The 26,983-nt window shown below is 42.4% G+C and overlaps 1 protein-coding gene across 1 annotated transcript in view; it reads left to right on the forward strand.

The window, feature by feature from the left end:
* LOC126281630 (furin-like protease 2) overlaps positions 1-26,983 on the forward strand; it is a 1,081,207-nt gene that overhangs the window by 822,910 nt on the left and 231,314 nt on the right. Inside the window, exon 4 of the mRNA XM_049980754.1 lies at positions 14,729-14,935. Coding sequence (XP_049836711.1) covers positions 14,729-14,935 — 207 coding nt within the window. The remainder of the gene's footprint in view (positions 1-14,728; positions 14,936-26,983) is intronic.

Here is a 26,983-nt window from a genome sequence, read left to right on the forward strand (position 1 = left end):
TTATACCACGCGAGCTTTTTACCACCTTTCTCCACTGCTTTTACTAGCCTCACTTGTATATACAACGCGTGGCGCCTGAGGGAAGAAACAGGGCAGATAAACGAGGAGGGGGGGGGGGGGAGTAAAAAAATCTTTTGAGTTTCGAAAAGAGTGCCGCGATAGGTCGGAAAAGCAGGACGTTCAGTCCACTCGGGGCGGGTCGGGGCTAGCTAAATAATGGAGCAGCTCTCACGAAGCAGCACGTCCACACTGCCTTTCAATAATAAAGGCTGGCCGGGCGCTCCGGAGCGCGAAAACAAAGCTCTCCAGCTCTGTTTTCCCACCGAGAGAGCGCAACAAAAAGGAGCAGCAGAGTGCCGGGGCTGGCGACGGCGGGCCGACCTGATCTGGAACGAGCTGCCAAAGAGCGGGGCCGAGGTCCAGCGCCGGGGCCGCGGGGGACGCCGCGCTAACGCCAGCGAGCCGCTCACGTGACCGCTGGGGCTTGTCTCCTGCTGAGCGTACACCCCACGATTCAAGCCGTTCAGGGAACTGGGCATTATTAACACAGTCGCCGGTAGCTGGTTGCGTTGCATAAATGTCTGGTAATCGAAAAGTAGGTGGTTCGAAACTCTTTAATAGCAACTTTCATTCCATATTCGTTAACAAATAAAAATGTTAATTAACATAAATTGACATTTTTAATACCAATGTCTTTAACAATTTCCCCGGAGCTCTGAGTTCAAAAATTTGGTACAAAATGCGCAACATCAATTGGAAAATGAACTAAATGTCGGTTTACATATATTGTTTGTGTCTGTATTTCCATTATTCATGTCTGTATCAAAACTTAATTTGTTATGCACTGGACCGAGACTCGAACTCAGGACCTTTGCTTTTCACGGACAAGTGCTCTACTAACTGAGCTACCCAAGCACGACCGACGCCCCGTCCTCACAGCTTTACTTCCGCCAGTACCTCGTGTCCTACTTCCCAAACTTCACAGAAGCTCTCCTGCGAACCTTGCAGAACTAGCACTCCTGGAAATAAGGATATTGCGGAGACGTGGCTTAGCCATAGCCTGAGATTTTTCACTCTGCAGCGGAGTGTGCGCTTGTATGAAACTTCCTGGTAGAGCACTTGCCCGCGAAAGGCAAAGGTCCTAAGTTCGAATATCGGTCCGGCACACAGTTTTAATCTGCCAGGAAGTTTCATATAAGCGCACACCCCGCTGCAGAGTGAAAATCTCATTCTTGTAACACACTATCTTGCATGAAGGGCAACCACAGCCGTAAGTAGACACCTTGAGTATTAACGGCCTGGCTGCACCTTCAAATTATTTTTTAACGACTAATTTTGTAACTTAGAAGCCAGATCATCGGGTTAGATATGTTAAATCGTGACATTAAACTAGCGACATGGACGGGACGGAACATACCTTGTCTACGACTAAATAACGCAAATAGCGTATCGTCAGGTAAGCAGAAAGCTTGGGTCCACGATTCCTCTGGTTGCTTAACGCTTTATGTTCGGCCTCCTGTCGCACTTTCGGGATTAGTGGCACGCTTGAGGAACGATGGACCCACGCTTTCCGCTTATCTGACGAATCGCTAATTTTTTCATAAACAAGGAGTGTTCGGTCCAGTCCATGTCACAAGTTTAACGTCATGATTTAATGTAAGCTAGTATGTGGCTTCTAAGCTACGAAACCCGTCGTTAACAAGATACTTAAAAGTGCAACCAAGCGTTCAGTACTCAACAGATCTTAATTTCTTTTTATATGGAGAGTAATTGAAAATACAGACGTATTTAGTAAAAAATTATGAGTTAATCTACAGTTACATCCATACTCCCCAAGCCACCTGACGATGTGTGGCGGAGGGTACCCTTAGTACCTCTATCGGTTCTCCCTTCTATTCCAGTCTCGTATTGTTCGTGGAAAGGAGGATTGTCGGTATGCCTCTGTTTGGGCTCTAATCTCTCTGATTTTATCCTCATGGTCTCTTCGCGAGATATACGTAGGAGGGTGCAATATATTGCTTGACTCTTCGGTGAAGGTATGTTCTCGAAACTTTAACAAAAGCCCGTCCCGAGCTAATGACCGTCTCTCCTGCAGAGCCTTCCACTGGAGTTTATCATCTCCGTAACGCTTTCGCGATTACTAAATGATCCTGTAACGAAGAGCGCTGCTCTCCGTTAGATGTTCTCTATCTCTTCTATCAACCCTATCTGATTCGGATCCCACACTACTGTACAGTATTCAAGCAGTGGGGTAACAAGCGTACTGTAACTTTCTTCGTTTGTTTTCGGATTGCATTTCCTTAGGATTCTTCCAATGAATCTATCTGCCATCTGCTTTACCGACGATCAACTTAATATGACCATTGCATTTTAAATCATTCCTAATGCGTACTCCCAGGTAACTTATGGAATTAACTGCTTCCAGTTGCTGACCTGCTATTTTGTAGCTAAATGGTAAGGGATCTATCTTTCTATGTATTCGTTGTTCATAAATAATTTCCTTTGATAATAAATTTGGAATTTAAATAAAAATAAAAAAGCCGTCTCTCACGATCTCTGAACCAGCGACTTTGATTACGGAAGTGTTACCCAACGCACTAACCTACTGGAGATGGGCAAAGGCGACTTTTTCGAAATATTTATAGAACTGCATCATACTTCTCTACTGACTTCATGGCCCGGCACAGAATTCGAAATTTAACAATAAAGAAAATCGAAGAGTGGTCAGTCCGTATCCTCTCCTTATCGAATAATAGTGTACAGTGATTGGATGCAAAGGTCTTCGTTCATGGAGTGTTATAAATGCCGACCGGAAATATTAAAATTGAGCTCGTAAACGCTATTGATTCTCTTAACCGTACACGATGAAGGAAAACAGCGAGATAATAAGATCAGAGCAGGGTAACGCATGTCGAATTAAGAAAAATCTTCCAGGCAGCCGAAGGGCGGAAATGCTCATTGTGGAAGCACGGCCATAAAACGAGAGCCAATAAACCTTTTTGTTTCAGTGTTTTGTGAAATATTTATAAACTACAAAAAGAAGTTCTTTGACGTTATATTAAGTGACAGAAAAGTAAACTCAAACTAATATGGACAATCAGCATTGTCTTTCTCCGCAATGTCACACGGCATAATTTGCAAAATTGGTTTTCCTGGATTGCTAATGCAGCACTGTTTAACCAATTTAAATGAGGGAAAGCTAATTAGAATACTGAACACGTGACTGATAGTTCTCCCAGATTGCCAACACGCTGTTATGGTTAGACGCAAAGAAATGTCTGCATAGCAATAATTACTGAACTGGAGGTGGCCACTAACAAATTCAACATAAATTATCTATTTCAGAAGTTCTCTCTTTATGTGATAATTTTAAAAATCACCCTTCATCTTGAGGTTACACATTACGGAACGTCTCAGTAGGCAATCTCTGTGCGGCACATCTGCTATCCAAGCTGCTCATTCCGCGAAGGTACACAACGTCCTATGTCTACGACACTACTACTTCTACTGCCCAAGCAGCGACAAGATTCGTCTGTTACTTACATGCCCGCGTTCTGCTCAATAATGCGAGCTCTGGAAACCAGAAAAGGTGTATCACTCACCTGTTCAGCATGAAAAGATATTAAAAGTGGCAACATTCCGAATAAACTGACAATTTTCGTGACGTTTGCATTAAAAATGCACGAAGTGGTAACATACCAAACTATCTTTGATTTACTACCATTTCATTTAGTGCAAGAATCTTTCATTGTTCGCATTAAAGAAAACAGTAATTACAGAAGCTAAAAATGCATTCAGCTGGATTTTCAAAAGTAGGCAAGCTTCATATCCATCATGGTTTGATTTTGTGTGATGTGTACTGCGTAAAGTTGGACCATTAAATCAGTCACGCTTAAACAGACGTAAAGCCAAGAATTTGGTAAGATATTAAGCTATATTGCAGATACGACGCTGATGTGAGGTCAGTATGTGGTACTGTAAAGTGCAGTTTCTTTCTAGTCCTACGTCTTACGACTGATTCGATGCGGCCCGCCACGAATTCCTGACTACGGACACCATCTTCAACCCGGAGCAGCACTTGCAACGTACTTCCCTCAGTTATTTGCTATATGTATTCCAATCTCTGCCTTCTCCTACTGTTTTTACTCTCTACGGCTCCCTCTAATGCCATCAAGATTATTCTTCTTGTCGTTGTTTTCCATAATTTTCTTTTCCTCGCCGATTCTACCGAGAACCACCTCATTCCTTGCCTTGTCAGCCCACCTGATTTCCAACATTCGTCATTCTCTTCTGATTTACCTGAAGTCCATGTTTCATTACAATATAATGCTGTGTCCCAAAAGTAAATTCTCAGAAATTTCTCCCCAAATTAAGGCCAATGTTTGATACCAGTACATTTCTTTTATCCACGATGTCCTTTTTGCCAGTGCTAGTCAGCTTCTTGTGTCGTCCTTAATGTGTTATTTCGCCTCAAAGGTAGCAGAATTCCCTAAATTCGTCCACTTTGTGATCACCAGTTTTGATAAGTTCATCACTGTTCCCATTTTGCTACTTCTCATTACTGTCGACTTTCTTCGCTTTACTATCAGTTCTTAATTTGTGCTCATTGGAATGGTCATTCCATTCTGCAGATATCGTCATTCTTCACTTTTTCTGAGGATAGCAGTGTCATAAGCGAGTCTTGTAATTGACGTACTTTCACCTTGAATTTTAATTCCACTACTGAATCTTTCTTTTTTTCCCGTCATTAGTTCTTCAGTGTATAGGTTCAACAGACGGATGAGAGGCTGCATCACTTTTTCATCTGAGTACTTCCTTCTTGGTTCTTGCACATACTGTATAAAAATCGACCTTGTGTTCAGTTCCACACCCTCAAGCTTACAAGCTAGCAAGCAAGTAAGCAAAAGTTCAATTCAAAAAGGGTCTTTGACATGGATGTGCGATACATTTCTATCATTGATGCTGATTTCGATTTCATTACCAGCAGGAAATCATCGATAGTCTGACATGATCGATCCCAAACATCGATATTAACTGACGAGTTCACTGCACAGCGGAAAGAGCATCATACAAATATATTTAAGATATTTATTAATTTATAAATACAGAAATAAATAACATTACATATCCCACATATTTTTCTTTACAGACTACCAAATTAATAGTTATAGAGAAGTTTCACTTTCAGTTCACTGCGTTGTTGATGCGGACTATGCAGCTAAAATATTGTAGTGCAGTTTTCTGTACCTTTACACTGGTAGTACTGATGATGTCATTCCACACTAGAGATGCATCCTGTTTAAGATATAGATGGCGATCTTTTAGATAATAACTGAACTGCACAGTTCCAGTTTCCAAAATATTCTTCTCTTGTGCTACTTCATAATGTTTACTTTGTAAATCAAATTTTGTTTCTTTGCTCTCCTGTAATCTGTTAAGGGAATGCTCATTCTCACGCCGTCGGTTCAACAGTTGCAGCAAATTCTTGACGTTTAGACTGAAGTCGCATGAGCCAAGCTCTGGACTTTCCTCCCAACATCACCCAAGTCCGTGCGGCCTTGGTCAAATAGTTGGTACTATTTCGCTAAGGCTGGACGCGGCATTGCATTTGGTCCATATGCTGCTGGAATTCTACTGCGAATCCGCGCGCAGTTCAGACGTTTCGCCCACATGAATCGTATTGTAACGCGTCTTCCAACTTTTGGAGTAGGTTTCCAGTCGCCACGCCGTTTCAATCGCCCACTGCCATTCACCTATTATCCATACCGCAAGAGAACTGTTCCTGCGGGAAACCTGGAACATGTACTCTCTTCTGAAATGCAACGCTTGTTGCGCAATGTTCTTACCATAAGTCGATATCAGTTTCTGATATACTCCGCAATAAATGAACCAACAGCTACATTTTGATCTGTGATTAATTCCAGAGGCAACCGGTTTTGACATTCTATTATGCCACATCAGGCCTTGGTTAGGAAGTGACTCGACAAGGTTTTTCAGATACGTCGCAGCGAAAGTAAGCCACCCGCTGAGGATTTAATCGCGGAATTCCACCGACGCCGGGGTTGGTAATCTTGGCGTTTTACCCGCTGTTCGAAAAAGTTCCACAGATTTTCTATGGGGTTCAAGTCAGGTGATTCTGTCAGCCAATCTAGATGTAGTAGGGTGGGGGAGTGTTCAGAAAACCAGTTACATATTTGAGCGTTCAAATTGTATGCTAGTGTAGAGCCGTATTACATTCGCTGGTGCGGATATTGGTTCGCTTTTACATGATATTTTGCCTGGAAATAAAAGCTAAGCCTTTGTGTTACCATAGGAAGCCTGATGAGACATAATGGAATGCCGAAACCGCTTGTCTCGGGAATAAATCAGAGATGGAAAAATACAGCTATTTATTTGATGATTAAAATTATTCTCGATGTGGTACTGCGTCATTGTATAAAATATTTTAACTATAAATTGTAAACCCAGCGTTTCGACCGTATTACAACGGACTTTTAAAAGCCAAGTATTACGCAAGTATTGAAGTATTTTATACAGTGACGCGTTACGACACTCAGAATTTTGATCATCACGACACTGGCCGCGGACGCCTATGTAGTTGCTTGTTTATTTAATGCTGGTTATATGTACATGGGCTTTCGCCTCGTGTGGCAGGGATGGATGAAGTGAAGTTGCTTTCTGAAGTCGGTACATGTGACTTTCTTCCAAATACTATTTCTAGTCTTTCAACCACTCCACTAATGTTGTGAGACATGTTCAGTAAAAAGATTCGTTCGAATAAAACCAATTGTTGACAGTGGTAACAAGTAGCCTGTTTTTTTTTGCCAGCATCAAATGTGAATAGTTTGTATTAAACGTCGATTTTATGATGTTTCAGAGACGAGAGTATCTATGTTTAAACATCGTGTTTAACGTTTAACATCGATGATCATCGAACATTCCTAGTTTCGGGTGGCTGTACGTAACACCCAGCTGTGCTCACTGCGCGAGTCGGACATACAGATGCACAGTGTTCACGCGAGAAACAGTGCGTAAAATGAAATGTCGGGAGTCGAGAGGTCGGCGGTGTAGACGGCCTCGCAGAGTGCTCCGCCCCCACTGTGCTAGACAAAAGCGAGCTGTCGCGGCGTGGGTGTTCGCACCAGCGAGCTCTGAATTGGCCGTGAAGAGACGCATGTGATTCGAGTTAGGCAGCCTTTTGATATGGAGATGTAATTCAATTAGCGCAGGGCAGAACGCGGCAGTGCAAAAAGGGCTGCAGGGCCCTGCGACCTTCGTCTGGTGCCGCGCCATTAGCGGCCGTTGAGCGCAGCTGCACGCGGAACGCGAGTCGAATTTCCCCCAGACGTGCACCGCCGAGCACGAGTCCGGTGAGGCCACTACGTGTACTAAGCCAAACACTATGGCCAAGTGCAATTCTGATCGTGGCAGAAACTACCCTGCTGTACATTAAAATTGCGGCAGAACGAAGACGGCATGCAACAAACGTCAGATTGGTGTGAAGTGTAGTATGTGCTCGAATATGCAAGTGACCAGCGGGCCTCGTAGGAATTTTCTAGGTTAAGGTGCAGATCGTTCCATAATAATATGTAAGGTAACAGATTCGAGCACCTGCTGGAAAAAAGCGTGATTTGAGAAAAAAGAACGTCAAAAATGTATTGTTTTTTACCATTGTCTCAGTTTTCACTTCCATGAACTCTACTTGTAAGAGTATTATAAGGTAAAAGGCACTAGAGTGGTATTTCTGATGCTGCGCTTGATAATGGAAGCAAGAGTGAAGAAATATTAAGACATAGTCATTGGAGTTGTCGACCTGGAAACAGTGTTCGACACGGTAAAATGTTGCAAGATGTTAAAAATTACGAGAAAAATAGGCGTCGGTAATAGGAGTCAGCAATAGGAGGGTGTGGAACTGAATACACGGTCGATTTTTATAAATTTTGGTCCATTGGTATAAGAGTCTAGATACGATCATACAATGGTGAAAAATAGTTCCAGTCCAACCTATAGTTTATTAATGCCATTGTAGAACATGAACTGCATAAAATCACCTGTAACGGTAAACGGCTATCCTGGTTCAAGATTCGTGGTTCAGTGTTCGAATTCCAGGTTGCCTATTTAACGGCATCCAGGAACAGCAAGCAGCTCATTTTCGATACGTAGCGTAATTACTGACTTAATTCCAAAATTTTAAATGCTGTCATAATCTACTCATTTAAAATGTATAATATTATATGAAAGGTTCAACACAACAAGATAAGTATTAAATTAGAAACAGTGTATATTTTTTGTTGCAGCATAACTCACTGCATGCAAATAGCCAGACTGTATTCATCCAGTATTAGTAAATGAGAGCATTTAGCGACTTCCTACAAACTTTAAACAGAACTTGAATTTTTTAACTTTCCTCGCTTACGAGCCTAACGTCAAACATTTAATCCAAATGGTTCAAATGGCTCTGAGCGCTACGGGACTTAACATCTGAGGTCATCAGTCCCCTAGAACTTAGAACTACTTAAACCTAACTAACCTAAGGACATCACCCACATCCATGCCCGAGGCAGGATTCGAAACTACGACCGTAGCGGTCGCGCGGTTCCAGACTGTAGCGCCTAGAACCGCTCGGCCACCCCGGCCGGCACCTAATTCGTTAATCTATTTGTATAGTGATCATAGGTTTGAAGCTCTTCTGCGCGTGGATTTTTGATCAGTTAAAGAATCAGGGGTCTGCTAGTCAAATAATATCTGGAGTGAGTTTGAATTACTCCTACGCGACAATTAGGTACATTTTGACTCGAATTATTTACTACTCAGACAGTAACATATTTCGCGACAAATAAATTTCTAGTGCGGCATTCGGCTGTGCATTCGGCTGTTGCAACTAGTGTGCAAGACCTCAAACACTTAGCTTCTTCGCAGTATGTATCACAAAGGTCGCTAAATTTTTGTGAATTAAGAAGTATAGCAACTTGTGGTTGTATGTCACCCGGAAAAACTACGTCCAACACGTCTTCACTGTACTACGCTCTGGGTGCAAGCTCTTAATTCGCCGTGTGGAAAGCGCAACTACCCACTTCCTATCTTAAACCATAAATTCTCATTGTGCTCACTTCTCATTCGTTGCAACTTTTCTATATTAACTTCTTCCAAAGCTTAACATTTCAAATTTTTTGTAACAACATTTTTTTCTTCGTGTTATTACTAAATGTTATTTCTTAACAAATAAAAAGTTGTTTTGCTTCGTATCTTCTGTTTTGAAAACTTGAGTCACTAACTGGTGATCGGAAGTGGTCATAGGTTTGAGCTCTTCTGCGCTTGCCCTCCGAAACAACACAATTTGGAATTCCAACGTAAAAAATCTTGGTAGCATTTCTTGATACAATAAAATCTCGCATCGTGTAATAGCACAAGATCTCAACACATCTGTCGTTCAAGATACTGACACACCTTAATACTAATTCTTTGCCAGTATTTGGTCAACCAAATACTGTGTGTTCAGTGGTCGTGGATTGTGTTCACATAGTTTACGTCTATTTTACGTTGTCATCTTGATAAGCATTGTTATCTCTAAAGAGTTTTTGGCAATGACATTAACAGCTAGGCAGTACTGATAATACTTCTAGTATTTGGATAGGAGGCAGATTTTTTTGTGCATCACAGTTCGTGACTCAAAACGTTATCTTCTAAAGTGGAAAGGGAAATGACAATAACTCTTGGCATTTCGTACTTACTATTCGTGCAATTAGTTCGGTTACGGATAATTCCTCTAAACAGTTAGTTTGAAAAGAACACGGCCGATTACCTTTTTCAGTCCGAGCTTGTGCTTAGACTCTGAAGACCTTATTTGCGACGTTAAACGCCTATCTTTCCTCCTCTTAATGGTGCGGTTTTGTCCATCATCGTTGCGAACATCATAGTATTTTTTTGTTGAGTCATATCTGTAATTGAGATTTATACCTTCAACGTAGCTGCTTTTGAAACCCTATGTAGTCTACTGTGAAACAGAGAAGGCGATGGATGTAAATAATACTAGTATGTGGGAATTGCGTCGTTGAAAATTTTCCGTACAGACTGTTTCTCTTTTTCACGTTTAGCGCGTCGCACTGTCCGACCGTGCTGCTTCTAAGTAAATATGCTTAATTACTTTATGCAAAAAAGAAGATTAAATATTCCGGACACGTTTGTCTCCACTCCGCTAGAAAGCTGCAGCACCAAACAAAAACGACGGGGGCACTTGCAGCATGAAGCAAATAACGCGAAAATAAATACGCTGTGAAATTGCAACTGTGTATATCCGACGTCTGAATGGAAGAAGAGAGAGGTTCATCTCTAAGAAGTTGCTTGTACAGCTGAGATCGTATTTCTATCATTTCGGCAGTTCTAGAAAATTAAGTATTCTGTAGCTTTATCAGTTTTTAAAATAATCATTTTATTGATCACATTATTTCGGTAAACATAGTAAACATTAGTCTTTGTGGAATCGCTTTCTTCTGATCACTGTTGGCCCAGTTTTGCCTTTGGTAAAGTAGGGACTTCAACTGCCTACTGCAGACTTAAGCTTCTCAAACTGAAATCATCGAGAGGTCATGGAGGATCTTCCAAAAAGAAATAGAATGCTCTCTGGTACGGCTATTTATTTAACACTAAACTAAATTGCCACAGTATTTTACAGTTAAACTGTTTGGTTTCAGTGGATTTGTTGACTCTCGATCACTATGAAACACACAGCTGTGATTTCGCCGTGATTGTTTATGTAGTGACTTTGATGTGAGATAATCCTCCTCCCACAACTCTTCTTCTTCTTCTTCTTCTTCTTCTTCTTCTTCTTCTTCTACGGTCAATCATACTTCTGTGCATCGATACGAATTACGTTGCTGTTGATGCCTTTAATAAGATCTGCTTCGTGAGCGATTTCCACAGAGCACAATTTCTAGCAAGACAACCTTTCTGTCTCCAAAGAGTACCGTGTAAAACTTTAGAAAGTCTAGAGGTGGAAATATTACGTATAATTTACGTAATAATAGGGAGGATGGAGGGAGGGATGCTTATCAATATGGCGTACTTAAAAATTCTCGACGAGTAGCTTAAATATAGGCGAATCAGGCTACGGTACCACTCGACGTTGCATTTGCACTACCGTCATTACTTCGATGGGTTCTTTGACATAACATTGGTGTTACTGCAACTTAATTTACGACCTAAAATTTGAAATCCTCGTAACGACGTCTCTTCATCAGCCCTACACAAGACACAAATAGGTAACTGTCGTCGAGGCAGCAAGTGGATCGTGTACTCAGCAGTATGTATGGTACGCAGCTGCAGTCCGGAAAGCTGTTCTGTAAATCACTTGTCATGTAGCAAGGTGTTAAACGGCTACCGCATCCATAACAAAATACTTCTGTTCGCTCCAAGTGTACTCTTCTAAATTGTCCAAAGGGAACTTCAGCAGCCATTTTTGCTTACTATGATAACCACATTAATAATAATTCCTCATATGTCATTCCTTCCATGATCAAACGCCCTTCATTGTCTCGCCAGCATCTTCTATGTTCAGGTCCAACTCTTATGTCTCCACGGTAAACACCTCTGCTAAAATTCTCCCGCAACCACAAACTCCATCTAATCTTTGTCGGTGATTCAATGTACAGCGTGATACAACTGCCCTACGTATGGGTTTTATGCAACCCACAACCACTTCAAAAACCACGTGTGAGATTTTTAGATCTTCTCGCTCGCTGTACGCGAGGTATCAATTCTACCGAAAAAATGAACGGGACCTTTTTATAAGAAATACAATGTAGCTACATTTTCTGTGGAACATATTTTTGCAGGAGAGCGCAGTTTTCGAGTTACAGAGGGAAAACGTATTTGAAAATGTATCCCAGTGCAAAAAATGTAGCTAAACACGTCAAAAAAAGTTTTGAATCACGTCTGTTCCGAGAGTTCCTGAATCTGTACAGAAAACTGGAATAGAGAGCAACATCATTTTAGTTTTTTATTGCTCATTAAAACCACACACTGCATGTTGAACCACCATTCAGCGAGACCTAAAGAGGTGGTGGTGGTGGTGGTGGTTCAGATTGCTGTACACACCGGTACCTCTAATACCCAGTAGCACGTCCTCTTGCATTGATGAATGCCTGTATTCGTTGTGGCGTACTATCCACAAGTTCATCAAGGCTTGTTCGTCCACATTGTCCCACTCCTCAACGGTGATTCGGCAATTCGGCATACATCCCTCAGAGTGGTGTTTGGGTCACGTCGTCCGTATACAGCCCTTTTCAATCTATTCCAGGTTCACTTTTATGTAGGACTAATAGTTCGCACGTAACAAAGGAGAGAATTTTAAAATCTTGCTTCTAGTATTTGAAAGTGTTGAAAGTTGCATAAAAGCCTTAGGTAGGGGCAGGTAAATAACCCTGTGTGGTTGCATTGTCCTACCACCACCTCATTACAGCCATCAGTGTAAAGGCGCAGGACCCATCTACCACCAACAACAACAACAACATCAGCGTAAATTGTTACATACTTATGACTCAGGTGACGAACAGTCGTGATTTTTACGACATTTCTGTACTCGAAGTAGCTTTGCGTATTGTAATACATATCTGCGTCCCAGAATTAAAAGAGAAGCTTTAGTCATTATCTGAAGTACCTTCGGCAAACACTTCTTTCACATGGTCAGTCGGTTGAAGCATTAACTTGCCAACCATAAAACACCCTAAAAAGAATAATAGACAGCTGATAATAACAAACGTAAGAAATACACATGCGAGAATCATAATTGAAAGCAAATTCAAATTTTTGGCAAACTATTGCGCGTAACTTCGCTCTTAGCCCACTTCAGAGAGTTGGTTTCGCTGCTGAAAGGTTTGTGAGATGTGTTGAGATTCAGCTGTGTGTTAGTAGAAGCTGCGATGTGATGTTACGGACTGCGATGGCATTAGAGTCGTAACGTGTGCAACGCTGCGGGCCCACTATAACAGACGTGGCGTATTGTGTTGGTAGCCTCTCTGCTGTCGCAATCATTCTGTAGCACTGAGCGCGCCCTTGTAGGGGACGCAAATTCAGGGCCGCCGGTTGCGGAACAGATAAGTCAGCGGCAAACCCCCGTCCTGTCGCAGCTGGTGCACAGTCCAGTTTAATCAACCAAATCGGCGTAATATCTACCACACAGCTTGCGTCATACCGGCTGAAGTTGCCGACTGGAAATGAGCTCTGGATTACAGCAGCCACATCAGCAGTTCTTTTAGTACTAGAGTGACCGACATACAAAGGTCCATATACATCATTCTGACTTAGAAAACAGAAATACGGTAATGGAGTATTGGAAAAACCTGCCACTATATTAATGCAGTGAAGGCAAAAAAAGAAAAGGATGTCCGGTATTTATTTAAGTACATGAGTAACGAAAGTAGTTTGTGGTTAAACAATATGCTAGGAGATAGTCACCAGCAACTAGACGTTATTAAGAAGATCGACATCCATACAGAACAGAAACAAGACGCAGAAGAGAAACAAAAGGTCCTTCAGTAATCAGAAAATATACCAGAGAAACTGTCCATCACAATGTATGTGATACAGAACAAAACAGTGGCATTTTACTTGTACAGTAGTACTTTATCAATTTATTTTCTGTTATTTTATTTTCTGTCATTTTATTTTTGTGCTTTTCGGAGATCCCTTGATCGTAGGTATTATTATGAACAGTATTACTGTTGATTTTAATATTTGTTTTAGGGTTAAGTCAACATATGAAAAAAGAAATATTATTGCTCATTCTAACCTACTGACACCGATTTGCGGGAAAAAAGTCCTATAAATGTTTAAGAGAAACATTATTTTTCACATTGAAAACATAGGTTAAAATACGTAGTATGACGGAAAAAAATTTTTTTTGAAAACATTATTGGAGATATCACCGATCAAAATGTAATCTCTGAAATTAAGCGACAAAAATATGATCTCGGATGTTCATTACAGCAGTCTAGGATTGCAAGACAAGATTTATAAAACGTTGACCGTTTCGATAATCGCATGATCATCTTCAGACCTACAACCACTTTGATCAGCAATGGCTGTGCATGGAACAGCTGACTATCGTCATTCAACGGTTTCTGCTCCCTTGGACAACCATCGTCCAACAATAAGGCTGTATGTATGCAGTCGATCATCTGATGATCGAAACTGGTCAACTTTTAATAATTTTACCTTTCGATCTACACTGCTATAATTAATTTCAGAGACATAATGGAAAGATTTACGTAATAGTAGCACACATCGTATTAAAATCAACTTGCGCACTAGACTCGGGTTTTTATGCAAATATATTAAAAGTATGTATTTACACTATTGTATATCTAATAGTCGTTGTGTCCTATGAGCCTTTGTTCCGGAAAATGTCTCAATTATCTGTGTTTTCATAGATTTTTGTTTTAGTAATTCTTGCAGATAAGTGACCTTGATGATGGTAGATAAGGCACAGCTTCGTATTTTAACACTGGTTTTATTCGGTTTTAGCAGCTAGACCTGGTATACTTAACTTCTTGTTAGTAGTGATGCATAATTAGAAATTTTACTTTTTATTTATTGCGAAATATGCCCTTGACGTCAACACGCCTGGACAAGTATTTTTAGCGCCATCTCATACGAAAACGTCTCTTTACAGCGCCGACGTATTGACGGCAGAGAAGCAGAGTGTACAGGGGTGTTTGCGTGTGCTGTGCAGGTGGCGTGGGTGCAGCAGCAGCACGAGAAGCGACGCCGGAAGCGAGACTACACGGAGGCGCGCTTCGGCGGCGGCTTCGCTGATCTGCCGTCGTTTCTGGGCGCCCGCTCGCAAGCGCAGGCGCAGACGCAACACCGCCAGCACTACCGCGGCATCGGAGTGCAGAGCCTCTTCCCGGACCCCCTCTACAAGGAGCAGTGGTACCTGGTGAGTGCGGTGTGTGGAACTACTGACTGTTCAATTAAAGCGCAACTGGACACATGACTTCACGTTGTAGTTCAACGAAAATAATATTACGTTACCACACAGTCTGACGTCTTCTAATGAGACAGCATGATATTCGTAGCTGAATTCCTTTGTGTACTTAGGCATCCGAGATGTAAATAAGTGCATTCCCGTATGCGTAGTGAGAAGTGAATGATGTGGTCTTTAGTCCGAGGAATGGTTTGATTCATTTCGCCACACTAGCCGAATCTTCTGAGAGCCTCGTCATCCTTGTATCGCTACTGCATCCTGCATCCATTTAAACAAGCTTCCTGTAGTCACATTTACGGACCCCCTCTAAAATTTTTACACTCAAACCTCTTTCCATTACCAAATTAACTATTACTTGATGGCTCAGGGTATGACCCCTCAATCGATCCCTTCTTTTAGTCATATTGTGCCATGAGTGTTTTTTCTTTCTTACCAATCCATTCCAAGTCAGTACATGTTTATGACACTGTACAGTCGTATTTGTCACAAACTGTCATAAATCTGAATAACCACCTTTCGCAACGCGGTCCGCTGCGAGACGTGCTGGAAGAGAGTCGATCAGGTTGTGGAAGGTGTCGAAAGGTATGTGGAGCTATGCCGACTCCAGTGTCGTGGCCAGCTGCTCTAGGTTTCCCTGTTGAGGGTCCGTAGTGCGAACAGCACAATCGAGGTGGTGCCACAGACACAGCGAGCTGTGTTATACCGTGCATTGTCTTACTGGTAATTGTCACCGCGCCAAGGAAAAACAAACTGCATGCACGGGTGAATATGGCACCTAAGGATAGATTAACAGAAATATCCAACTATTGTGCTTCCCATATTGACTATATCACCCACGGAATGCTATCCAGGAACTTACCGCGCGATTGTTCCAGGGTGTTTGCTTTCAGCTGTTTGCTGGCGTACACGACAACAGCCATGAGTCCGATGGAGCAAAACATGTGTTCCATCTGGAGAGGCCGCCTATAGCCACTCAGTGGTATTGGTGTGCAAATTCCAGCCTTCCATGGGTGCATGGACCAGGCGCCTGCCTCTGATTCCCATACATGGCAACGTTCGCTGAACGGTAGTTGAGGAAACGAGGTTACTAACCCCCTTGGTTGATCTGAACGGTCAGTTGCTCGACAGTTCTACATCTATTCGCCCGTAGATATCTCCACAGCCGTCGTTCATCCCTGTCATCTATGGCCCGTGGTACGCCACAGTTGCCTAGGATCCGGTTTCGGATAGCGCCATTTTGCCGTCTCTGAAATGTTTCCACCCTTGGCCCGAAGCCCAATGATCATGCCAGGACGTCAGATAAATGGCTCCTTTACGACAACGACTGCACTATTTTCCGCGTCCTCCCGACACACCTCATGTACACTGGTGTCCAAAATTAAAGCAACAAACTGCTATTTTCTATCCCATGTCTAACTCAAGATATAATCATACAAACTGTCACCAGATGTCCGCACAGTCGTGTTCCACATGGAAGATGCCAGCCCGGTCAACGGACAATCAAGCAAACGATGATGACAGAGCACATACCAACTGAGGCAGTGTTTGCCGGGTAGGCCCACATCCACAGTCGCTGTGTAGAGTCACAGTGCAGAATATCACAGAGAAGATGCCTACTAGATTCTCTGCGGTGAAGAGCCATAGGAAGAAAGGAAGCAAGACTGTCGCAAACTGATTTTGCCCGATGGCTTAATGTGAATCGTTCTCTTGTTTCTCGGATATGGTGACAGATTGTAAGAGCCGGAAACTGTTTCCCGAAGACCAGGGTAGGGCCAACCACGTGTGACGTTAGAACAGAGGAACGTTATTGTGCTGTACGGGCATAAACTACCGCCTTACTACTGCACGGCAACTGGCATGTGAGCTGGAAGCGTCCACTGGACGTGTTGTACCGAGGCAGATGGTGTACAAAATGCTTCCTCAGAGTGGCCTTTGTCGGAGAGATGCTGTTGGTGTACGTCTGACGCTTCTTCACAGAAGGGAACAGCTAGAGTGGAGTCCTCAATATGCCACCTGGACGGTCGAACAGTGGGTCAATGTTCTGACAGATAAGACCCACTTTAGTCTGTAGAGTGATTCTCGATGGATTGGCATCTGTAAGGAACGTGGAACACGATTTCGGGACGCAAAGAGAGCGATATCGAGGAGTATACCTAATGGTGTGGGAAGGGATTATGATTACCACTTGAACCCTTCTTAATGAAATTGTACGGGTGAATCGGCAAGGCTTAAGTGCTGTCAGGTATCATAACGAGATCTTGGGATCTCATTTGCGGTTGTTGCGAGGAGCTGTGGGCCCAGACATCGTATTGCTGGACGATAATGTTCGACCTCATAGTGCGCAGGTGGCTGATGTTTTCTTGGAAACGGAAGATACTGCACGCATAGCGTGGCCTGCTTGCCCTTCCGATTTGAATCCCATAGAGCATATCTTGGATGCACTAGGGGGACGGCTGCATCACGTCAGCACCCACCACTCTTAAAGACTGCAAGCAGCTGTGCGGGAAGAATAGGCGTTATTGCCTCAAGATGGGACGGATGGCGCCATTCACAGCTTGTCCCATCGTTGTTAGGCCTGTCTTGCAGTCAGAGGTGGTGACCCCATACTAAGCACATTAACCTGTTCTCGGAATGTGTTCGTAAATCTGTTTAGTTGCAGAAAACGAAGAACACTTTTGTCTACCTTTATGCATGTTACAGTTGTTTACGATCCGTATCCATTACACCATTTCTATTTTAGTATCACCGGTTCATATTGTTTTCTGGCAAAATACAGGCAACCTTGCAAAATTTCCGTTTGTTTCTTTAGTTTTGGACACCAGTCTACTTTCCACTGTTGGTGTTTGCCACTTGCCGTCTGTGAGTGGTTATTGCACATTGGCGTCGAACACGGCGGTGTTTACATTAATGTGACTTGACCGTGTACTTACCTTATCTGTCCATCTAATCTACAGCGTTCTCCGCAGCTCCACTTCTCCAAAGCGTTCATTATATTCCTGCTCAAATGGTTCAAACTGTCCGGAGCACTATGGGACTTAACAGCTGAGGTCATCAGTCCCCTAGACTTAGAACTACTTAAACCTAACTAACCTAAAGACATCACATACATCCATGCCCGAGGCAAGATTCGAACCTGCGACTGTAGCAGCAGCGCGGTTCCGGATTGAAGCGCCTAGAACCGCACGGCCACAACGGCCGGCAGTGCACTATTCACTATAAATATTACTACCAAAAAACGCCCAGCACCCAGTTAGTGCTGTAAAACTGATGATAACGTTGCAGTTCACATATTTGAAAAACTTATAAGCAAGTAGTCTCAGAAATTTGATAACATTATTAGAACATAGCGATCGCTGTAGCGTATATTAATGAGGATGGAACTGTACTTACCTGCAAGGTTCGAAACAAAGTATGTCGACACAGCACAACTACTGTGTCTATACCGACAGCAGAGAGGTTATAGTGAAGGACAAAACAAATGGCAGTACCCGTGTCGCACTCACAAAACATGAAGCAACTGGCCGAAATGATGCATTTGTATTAATTGTTACTAAGAAGATTGTAGTTGCAATGGCTTACGAACGTAATCGTTTCGATGGAAGTCTTAAGCTGACGTACGATTTCAGACCGATAATGATTTTTTTCTTGCCTCTACCAACCTTGGGTTTCAATACATGATACTAATAAGCTAACAGTATTGTAGCCATTCTATTACCATGTTAACCGTGAATACGATAATACACAGGGAACACCCTCTTCATCCCATTTGTAACTAAACTGCTGTCAGCTGAAATTGGAACGCCATGGAGGCAGTGTGCAACGAACGTCAAACTGTGATGAAGTACTATATACGTCATATTTGGATAAGCGAATGGCAAGCACTCAAAGTAGGTAGGAGTCTGTAAATAAAGGTTATGCAGCGAGTTTCTCATTCAGAAACTGCATTACAATGTTGTTTGTGACAACGTCGTTTTCTGTGTCGAGTAAGTTAGAGAGACGAGACGCAATTTAGCATTCCGCGTTGTTGCCTTAGTAGGAATCACAGGACTGTCATACGAATTTAGAATTAATGGATTCAGGAGGGCCATACTGAATGCCATGCAGAACCTTCAACGGCCGTACTAGACTAGCGCCCGAGAGGACAAAGTGTAGGGCCGTACAGCAGCGTCACGTAACTTCATTTCCGAAGTAGGTTTGTTTGCAACAATGTAACTATCTGTGTGGATAGTACGACGACGTCTAGAGCGCCACTGTCAACACGGTTTTTGCTGCATACCCTGACGAAGCAGCAGAGAGGAGCGCGCCGATTGTGAGTTCAAAGCTCACAGTGGACTCAGAAGTGGCAAAACGTCGTCTTTTCATATGAATCCTATTTGAGCATCGCGCTGAAGGTACCCAGTGCGGAGCGTCTGAGAAAAAACTTTGCCTGGTTGGAGTCGACATACTGCCCTACTGGTCCATCAACTGACATGATGGTACGCGCTATCGTTCGGCCCGCAACAAGGACACCTCTGGTTCTCATAGCAGTTAATTTAGAAAGGATGCGTCACATTACTGACTTCTATGGCCGGTGACATATGGCCTGTCTTAGAGGGCTATGTGATGTTACCTTTCGACTAGATGACTCAAGACAGTATGTCACCATTTTGTCCTGCTCCTCTTTCATATAAAGCGTATTGAGCTGTTGCCGTGGCCAGCACGTTTTCTACACCTCTCACCAAATTAAAAATGTGGTCGCAGGTTGCCGAAAGACTGACACCTTCCACTTTCCAGCGTCTATAATTTATTCTCTCTTTCAGAATTGAACGAGCGTGGAGTGACATACCTGCATCTGTCATCCAAACTTATTAAGTCTTGATGTTCAACTGTAATCATTGTTACTGCGAGAAATGAATTGAATTTCTTACTCTGTATACCCCCAAATCACCTACAAATCTGATCAACTGGAATACGTATAAACAGTAAGTTGTTGTTTCTTGTTCTAATTTGTGGTATGCTCCGATAGGACCAAACTGCTGAGGTCATCGGTCCCTAGGCTTACGCTCTACTTAATCTAACTTAAACTAACTGATGGTATATATATATATATATATATATATATATATATATATATATATATATATATATATATAATGGGTAGCAACGTAATAATATGATTCATTTCGTGATTACTTAACGTGTATAGACGCATTGAACTCCAGTACACTATCGAAAGCTCACAAGGTGGGCTGCGACAAGAAAGCTGCTGTATTGACTAAGGCCATTGGAATTAAATCGTCTGGCACCTCGTCGTGAGATTACTTAGAGCGGATGATAAACACCAGTCCAGCCACACGCACGTGTTAAAAGGTTTATTTGCTGCCATCTCCCTGGCGCAGAGAAACTAACATAAAGTGCTGGTGAGGTTAGCGCACAAGATAGCAGCCAACAGAAAGGAGCGTGACGGCTTTGGCGCGACATTTATTTTGCGGTCGTACTATAATGCTACCGTCGTTCGCGGAAAAATGCTTTCATCGGTTGGCGACCGTGTGAAGAGTCCGCAGACTTACTTCCGGACGTGGCGCGATGATAACGAGCGCCCTCCAAAAGCCGTGAACGCGGCCGTGCGGCTATCTTTATATCTGTGCCGTATCGCCGGCGCTGTCGTCCGCCGAGAAAATAAAAGGAAGGGTGCGTCGCGACGCTCTGCTGGGCCGTTTCCCGCTCTGCCGGGCCGTTCGTCACCAGACGACCGCTATTGCTGGTTGCCCGCCGCTGCTTTACGCCTTTCGGCCCACCGTTTGATTTGCCGCCGTCGCTTCCCCTCCGTTAGGTTTAAGCGCCTCTGGATGATGGCCGTCCGGACACGGCGTCCGCTCTTCGTTTCTCGCTGCTTCAGCTGCTCTAAACGGTGCAGGACACTAGCAGCAGGCAAGCTGCGCCGAAGACGGACTCTCTCTCTCTCTCTCTCTCTCTCTCTCTCTCTCTCTCTCTCTCTCTCTCTCTCCCTCCCAGCATTCGCCCCACTACCTCTCTCTCTCTCTCTCTCTCTCTCTCTCTCTCTCTCTCTCTCTCTCTCTCTCTCTCTCTCTCTCTCTTCCACTTCTCCCCTCCCTCCCCGCCCATCTCTCGTCGCCCCACTAATTCTAGGAGTATCTCGTATACCATTGCGTTGATTCGAGACGCTGAGTTCAATTTTTTAAAATCTCTATTTTCAAGCCGTTTGATACGATTTTGTTTCTCGACATGTCCCGTCCTGTCTGTGATACTATTATTCAGCAGTCGCGTATCCTCTCCTTTAATAGAATCTGAGTAACTGAATGCTTCTCTTAGTTCAATAACCCAAAGAGGCAGGCCGGTGTGTTCAGGAAATAATAAAACTTTGTACTGCTCCTTCAGATGTACCAGAATTTAATATTATGATTATTATTATTACAGGATTAATCAGTACCAAGATCAATTAATAACATCTTGTATTCTTGTTATTCTCCGCCAAGCCTCTTTATCCAGCGCATCTTCCTAGTCGATGCCGCGATGTTTCATTACTCCATTCATGTGGTCTGTCCAAGAACGTCGTGGTCTTCCGCACTTACGTCTGACGTGTGATTTCCATTCATAAACCTTCTTTGGTCACAGATGATCTGGCATTCTCATCACCTTCGCACAATTTTAATGACGTTCTTTCAATTCTATCTCACTGTATCATTTGCCTTCATTCTGTCTCTTACTTCATCTACATCTACATACATACTCCGCAATCCACCATACGGTGCGTGGCGGAGGGTACCTCGTACCACAACTAGCATCTTCTCTCCCTGTTCCACTCCCAAACAGAACGAGGGAAAAATGACTGCCTATATGTCTTTGTACGAGCCATAATCTCTCTGTTTGTGGTCTTTCCGCGAAATATAAGTTGGCGGCAGTAAAATTGTACTGCAGTCAGCCTCAAATACTGGTTCTCTAAATTTCCTCAGTAGCGATTCACGAAAAGAACGCCTCCTTTCCTCCAGAGACTCCCACCCGAGTTCCTGAAGCATTTCCATAACACTCGCGTGATGATCAAACCTTCCAGTAACTAATCTGTCAGCCCGCCTCTGAATTGCTTCTATGTCCTCCCTCAGTCCGACCTGATAGGGATCCCAAACGCTCGAGCAGTACACAAGAATAGGTCGTATTAGTGTTTTATAAGCGGTCTCCTTTACAGATGAACCACATCTTCCTAAAATTCTACCAATGAACCGAAGACGACTATCCGCTTTCCCCACAACTGCCATTACATGCTTACCCAGTTCATATCGCTCTGCAATGTTACGCCCAAATATTTAATCGATGTGACTGTGTCAAGCGCTACATTACTAATGGAGAATTCAAACATTACGGGATTCTTTTTCCTATTCATCTGCATTAATTTACATTTATCTATATTTGGAATTAGCTGCCACTCTGTACACCAATCACAAATCCTGTCCAAGTCATCTTGTATCCCCCTACAGTCACTCAGCGACGATACCTTCCCGTAAACCACAGCATCATCAGCAAACAGCCGCACGTTGCTATCCACCCTATCCAAAAGATCATTTATGTAGATAGAAAATAACAGATGACCTACCACACTTCCCTGGGGCACTCCAGATGATACCCTCACCTCCGAAGAACACTCACCATCGAGGACAACGCACTGGGTTCTGTTACTTCAAAAATTTTCGAGCCACTCGCATGTTTGGGAACCAATCCCGTATGCTCGTACCTTAGTTGGGAGTCGGCAGTGGGGCACCGAGTCGATTCTTGAAATCCTGACACTCCTACGCAGATAATAAATTCACACAGCTATTTGTCGTTTTTGAGGTCCGCATTTAAGAGCCGTAGTTCTGATCCAACCATTACCTTACCTACTCTTTCCTTATCGCTGTTGGAAATGTTCTTTACCACCAAAAAGTATTCATACACCCTAACACTTTCCTGCGTTGCTATAGTCTATATTTTACTTATGTTTGGCCCAATCCATTTTTATCAATATGTGCACCGAGATATTTAAATTTCTCTACCTGTCTGATAACCGCTTTGTCATTGGTGTATACATCAAATATAGCTTCTCTATCCACCACCAGATACTCAGTTTGTTAGACTTATCTGTAGTCCCCATCTGTTGTATTGCTGATACATGATCATGGGCTCAAGGTCATAATCATCTTGTGCTATAATACCTTGAACGTCAGCAAAACTTAATGAAAATATCTGTCCATCGTTGACAGTGATTCCCATTTCACTGCAGCTGCTCTTCCAATTTCGGAGAGCCAATTCTACATATAAATTGAATAAGATGGGTGACATACTGCAGCCTTGTCGCGAACCTTTACTGACATTAATAGGTTCTGATAACTTTGAACCTCGTTTCATCTGTACCACATTATCTCTGTACATTTCAATAATAATCTGTAAAAGGTGATCATCCATACCTATATCTCTCATAGCTTCCGACAGCTTAGATCTGGGGACTGTATCGTAAGCTTCTGCTAAGTCTACAAAGGCAATGTGCAGCTCCTTCCCTACTGCTATAAATTTCTTCATTAGTTGTTGTAAAATAAATAGGATATCTGTACGTGATCTGTTCTGCTTAAAGTCCCTCTGGTCTTCCCCAATATGGTGGCCAATATTTTGTCTAATTTTTTCAGACATTATCTTGCTGAAGAAGCGGCTCATTGTGCAGTTGGCACTAATGCCTCTATAGCAGTTTGTGTCTCTTTTATTCCCTCTTTTGCAGATAGAAACCATATATGACTTTTTCCATTCTGAGGGAATTTCAATCCTTTTACAACAGTTGTTCATCATGCAGGTTATTCGTTTCTTCAGATATCTTCCTCCAGCTTTCAATAATTCAACAGGAATGTTTCTTGGACCAGGTGATCGGCCATTCTTCTTTTTAATTCACGCACAATTTGCTTCCTCTACTGTTATGTCCATATTCCGATCAGTTACTTCCATCTTTTCTTCATTCCCTTGCCTGTAATATGGCCTATCTTCATTTAAAAGGTCTGTATGATGCTTATTCCATTCCTTTAAGGCAATTAGGTTGTCTACTGCTTTGTTCACTTGTTTCCTTCATACTGGTAATTGTCCTCCACACTTCTGTTGTTTCTGATCCACCTATTAGACCCTCAGTTTTAATACATTTCTTCCCACATCTTGCTCTTTTCTAATTTAATTGTTTCTTAATTCGTAATTTGTTGTCTGGTAGTTTTGCGTGTCCTGTAGCGATTTAGTTGATTACAATTTTTTGTAGATTTTTCTTTTCCCTAATCAACGTCTAATTCAACATTGTAATCTTCTGGAATCTCTTTCAATTCATTTTGTAATTTACATTGAAATAAATCCTTGATGCTGAACTTTTTCAGGGGAAAGAGCTTATACCTTGCCTGCTCTAATTTCTCATGATAGCTGTGGTCAGCCACTTGTCCAGTTAATGATTTTCTCCTAAATGGGTATGTCAACTTTACTAACACTGTGTAGTGATCAGACCCCACAGTTGGCTCCCCGCATGACTCTGCAGTCTTGAACTACCATTTTTTGCCATTGCTTGGTAATGATGTAATTAGTTATTGATTTCTGCTGTAATAATGGTCTCTACCACGTATATCTGTGGATATCTTTACGTGAATAGTGTGTGTTAAGAATTTTCAAGTCATATTGGTTAAAGAATTAGACAAGATTTTCTCCAGAACTGTTATTGATATTTTCTCCATATTTGATGTTATTTAAAGATTCTTTGTGATAGGCCTAATATAAATGATCACACATCATACGAAAATTCCTTCGTAAATGTTCTCATATCTTCCTTAAAACGAAACTCATTCCAGTTTCTATTAATTATTTCCAGTACGTCTTGGGTGTTGTGCAGGACTTATTCTTTTTGTTCTTCTGAAACAATGACACGTCGGCTTGATAAAATACTATCGGTGACAGATATTCTTTAACATCGAAAGACATCACATTAAAAGTATTCTCTCCGTAATGGAAGCAGGTGAACTTCGTGACCTCCTTCATAGGATGTAGAATAGTAACAACTATACGTCACAGTACGTGAGTTCATCTAACATATGATCGGTTTCAGGCTTGTGCCCATTTCATGTGGTTTAGATTCATGGACATGATACCATGCTCAGTGCTTGAGATCACTGTTTCAATAAAAAAGTTTAATGACAACTTGTTGTTGTGGTCTTCAGTCATTATTGGTTTGATGCAACTCTCCATGCTACTCCATCCAGGGCAAGCTTCATTTGCGATTAACTACTGCAACCGACATCTTTCTGATTCTGCATACTGTATTCATCTCTTGGTGGTCTCCCTCTACGATTTTTACCGTTCACGCTTCCATCCAATACTAAATTGGTAATCCCTTGATGCCTCACAACGTGTCAACGTGTCCTGCCAACCGATCCCTTCTTCTAGTCAGGTTGTGCAACAAACTTCTTTTCTCCCCAATTCTATTCAATACCTCCTCATTACTTACGTGACCTACCCATCTGATCTTCAGCGTCCTTCTACAGCACCACATTACGAAAGCTTCCATTCTCTTTTTGTCTATATTATTTATCGTCATGTTTCACTGCCATACATGGCTACACTCCATACAAATACTTCCAGAAAGGACTTCCTGATACTTAAATCTATACTCGATGTTACATTTTTTATCTTTTTCAGAAACGTTTTCCTTGCCGTAGCCAGTCCACGTTTTGTATCCTCTGTACTTCGACCATCATCAGTTATTTTCCTCCCCAAACAGCGACACAGACCAACTACTTTGTGTGTCTCATGTCCCAATCTAATACCCTCAACTTCACCCGACTTAATTCGACTACATTCCATTATCCTCGATTTGCTTTTGTTGATGTTCATCTTATGTCCTCCTTTAAAGACACTGTCAATTCCATTCAACTGCTCTTCCAAGTCCTTTGCTGTCTCTGAGAGAATTACAATGTCATCGGCGAACCTAAACGTTTTTATTACTTCATGGATTTTAATACCTACTCCGAACTTCTCTTTTGTTTCTTTTGCTGCTTGCTCAATATACAGATCGAATAACATCGAGGATGGGCTACAACCCTGTCTCACTCCCTTCCCAACAACTGCTTCCCTTTCATGCCCCCTTGGCTCTTGTAACTGCCATCTGGTTTCTGTACAAATCGTAAGTAGCCTTTCGCTCCCTGTATTTTACCCCTGCCATCTTCAGAATTGGTGAGAGAGTATTCCACTTACCATTGTCAAAACTTTCTCTAAGTCTACAAATGCTAGAAACGTAGGTTTGCCTTTTCTTGACCGATCTTCTAACATAAGTCGTGGGGTCAGTATTGCCTCGCGTGTTCCAACATATCTACGGAATCCAAACTGATCTTTCCATTCGTCTGTAAAGAATTCGTGTTGGTATTTTGCAGCCGTGACTTCTTCCATTGATAGTTACGTTATTTTCACGCTTGTCAACATCTGCTTTCTTTGGTACTGTCATTACTATATTCTTCTTGAAGTTGGAGGCTATTTCGCCTGTCTCCTACATCTTGCTCACCAAATGGAAGAGTTTTGTCTTGGCTGACTCTCCCACGGCTATCAATATGGAATGTTGTCTACTCCTGGGGCCTTGTTTCGCCTTAGGTCTTTCAGTGCTCTGTCAAATTCTTCATGCAGCATCATATCTCTCATTTCATCTTCATCTACGTTCTCTTCCATTTCCATAGTAATGCCCTAAAGCACATTGCCCTTGTATAGGCCCTGTAAGTACTCCTTCCACCTTTCTGCTTTACCTTGTTGGCTTAGGAATGGTTTTCCATCTGAGCTCTTCATATTCATACACATGGTTCTCTTCTCTCCAAATGCTTCTTTAATTTTCCTGTAGGCAGTATCTATGTTACCCTAGTGATACATGCCCCTCCATCTTTACATTTGTCCGCTAGGAATCCTTGCTTAGCCATTTTGCGCTTCATGTCGCTCTCATTTGTACTCCTTTTCGCCTTCTTTATTTACTTCATTTCT

This window comes from Schistocerca gregaria, chromosome 7 (genome assembly GCF_023897955.1).
Source record: "Schistocerca gregaria isolate iqSchGreg1 chromosome 7, iqSchGreg1.2, whole genome shotgun sequence".
NCBI classification, from domain to species: Eukaryota; Metazoa; Arthropoda; class Insecta; order Orthoptera; family Acrididae; genus Schistocerca; species Schistocerca gregaria.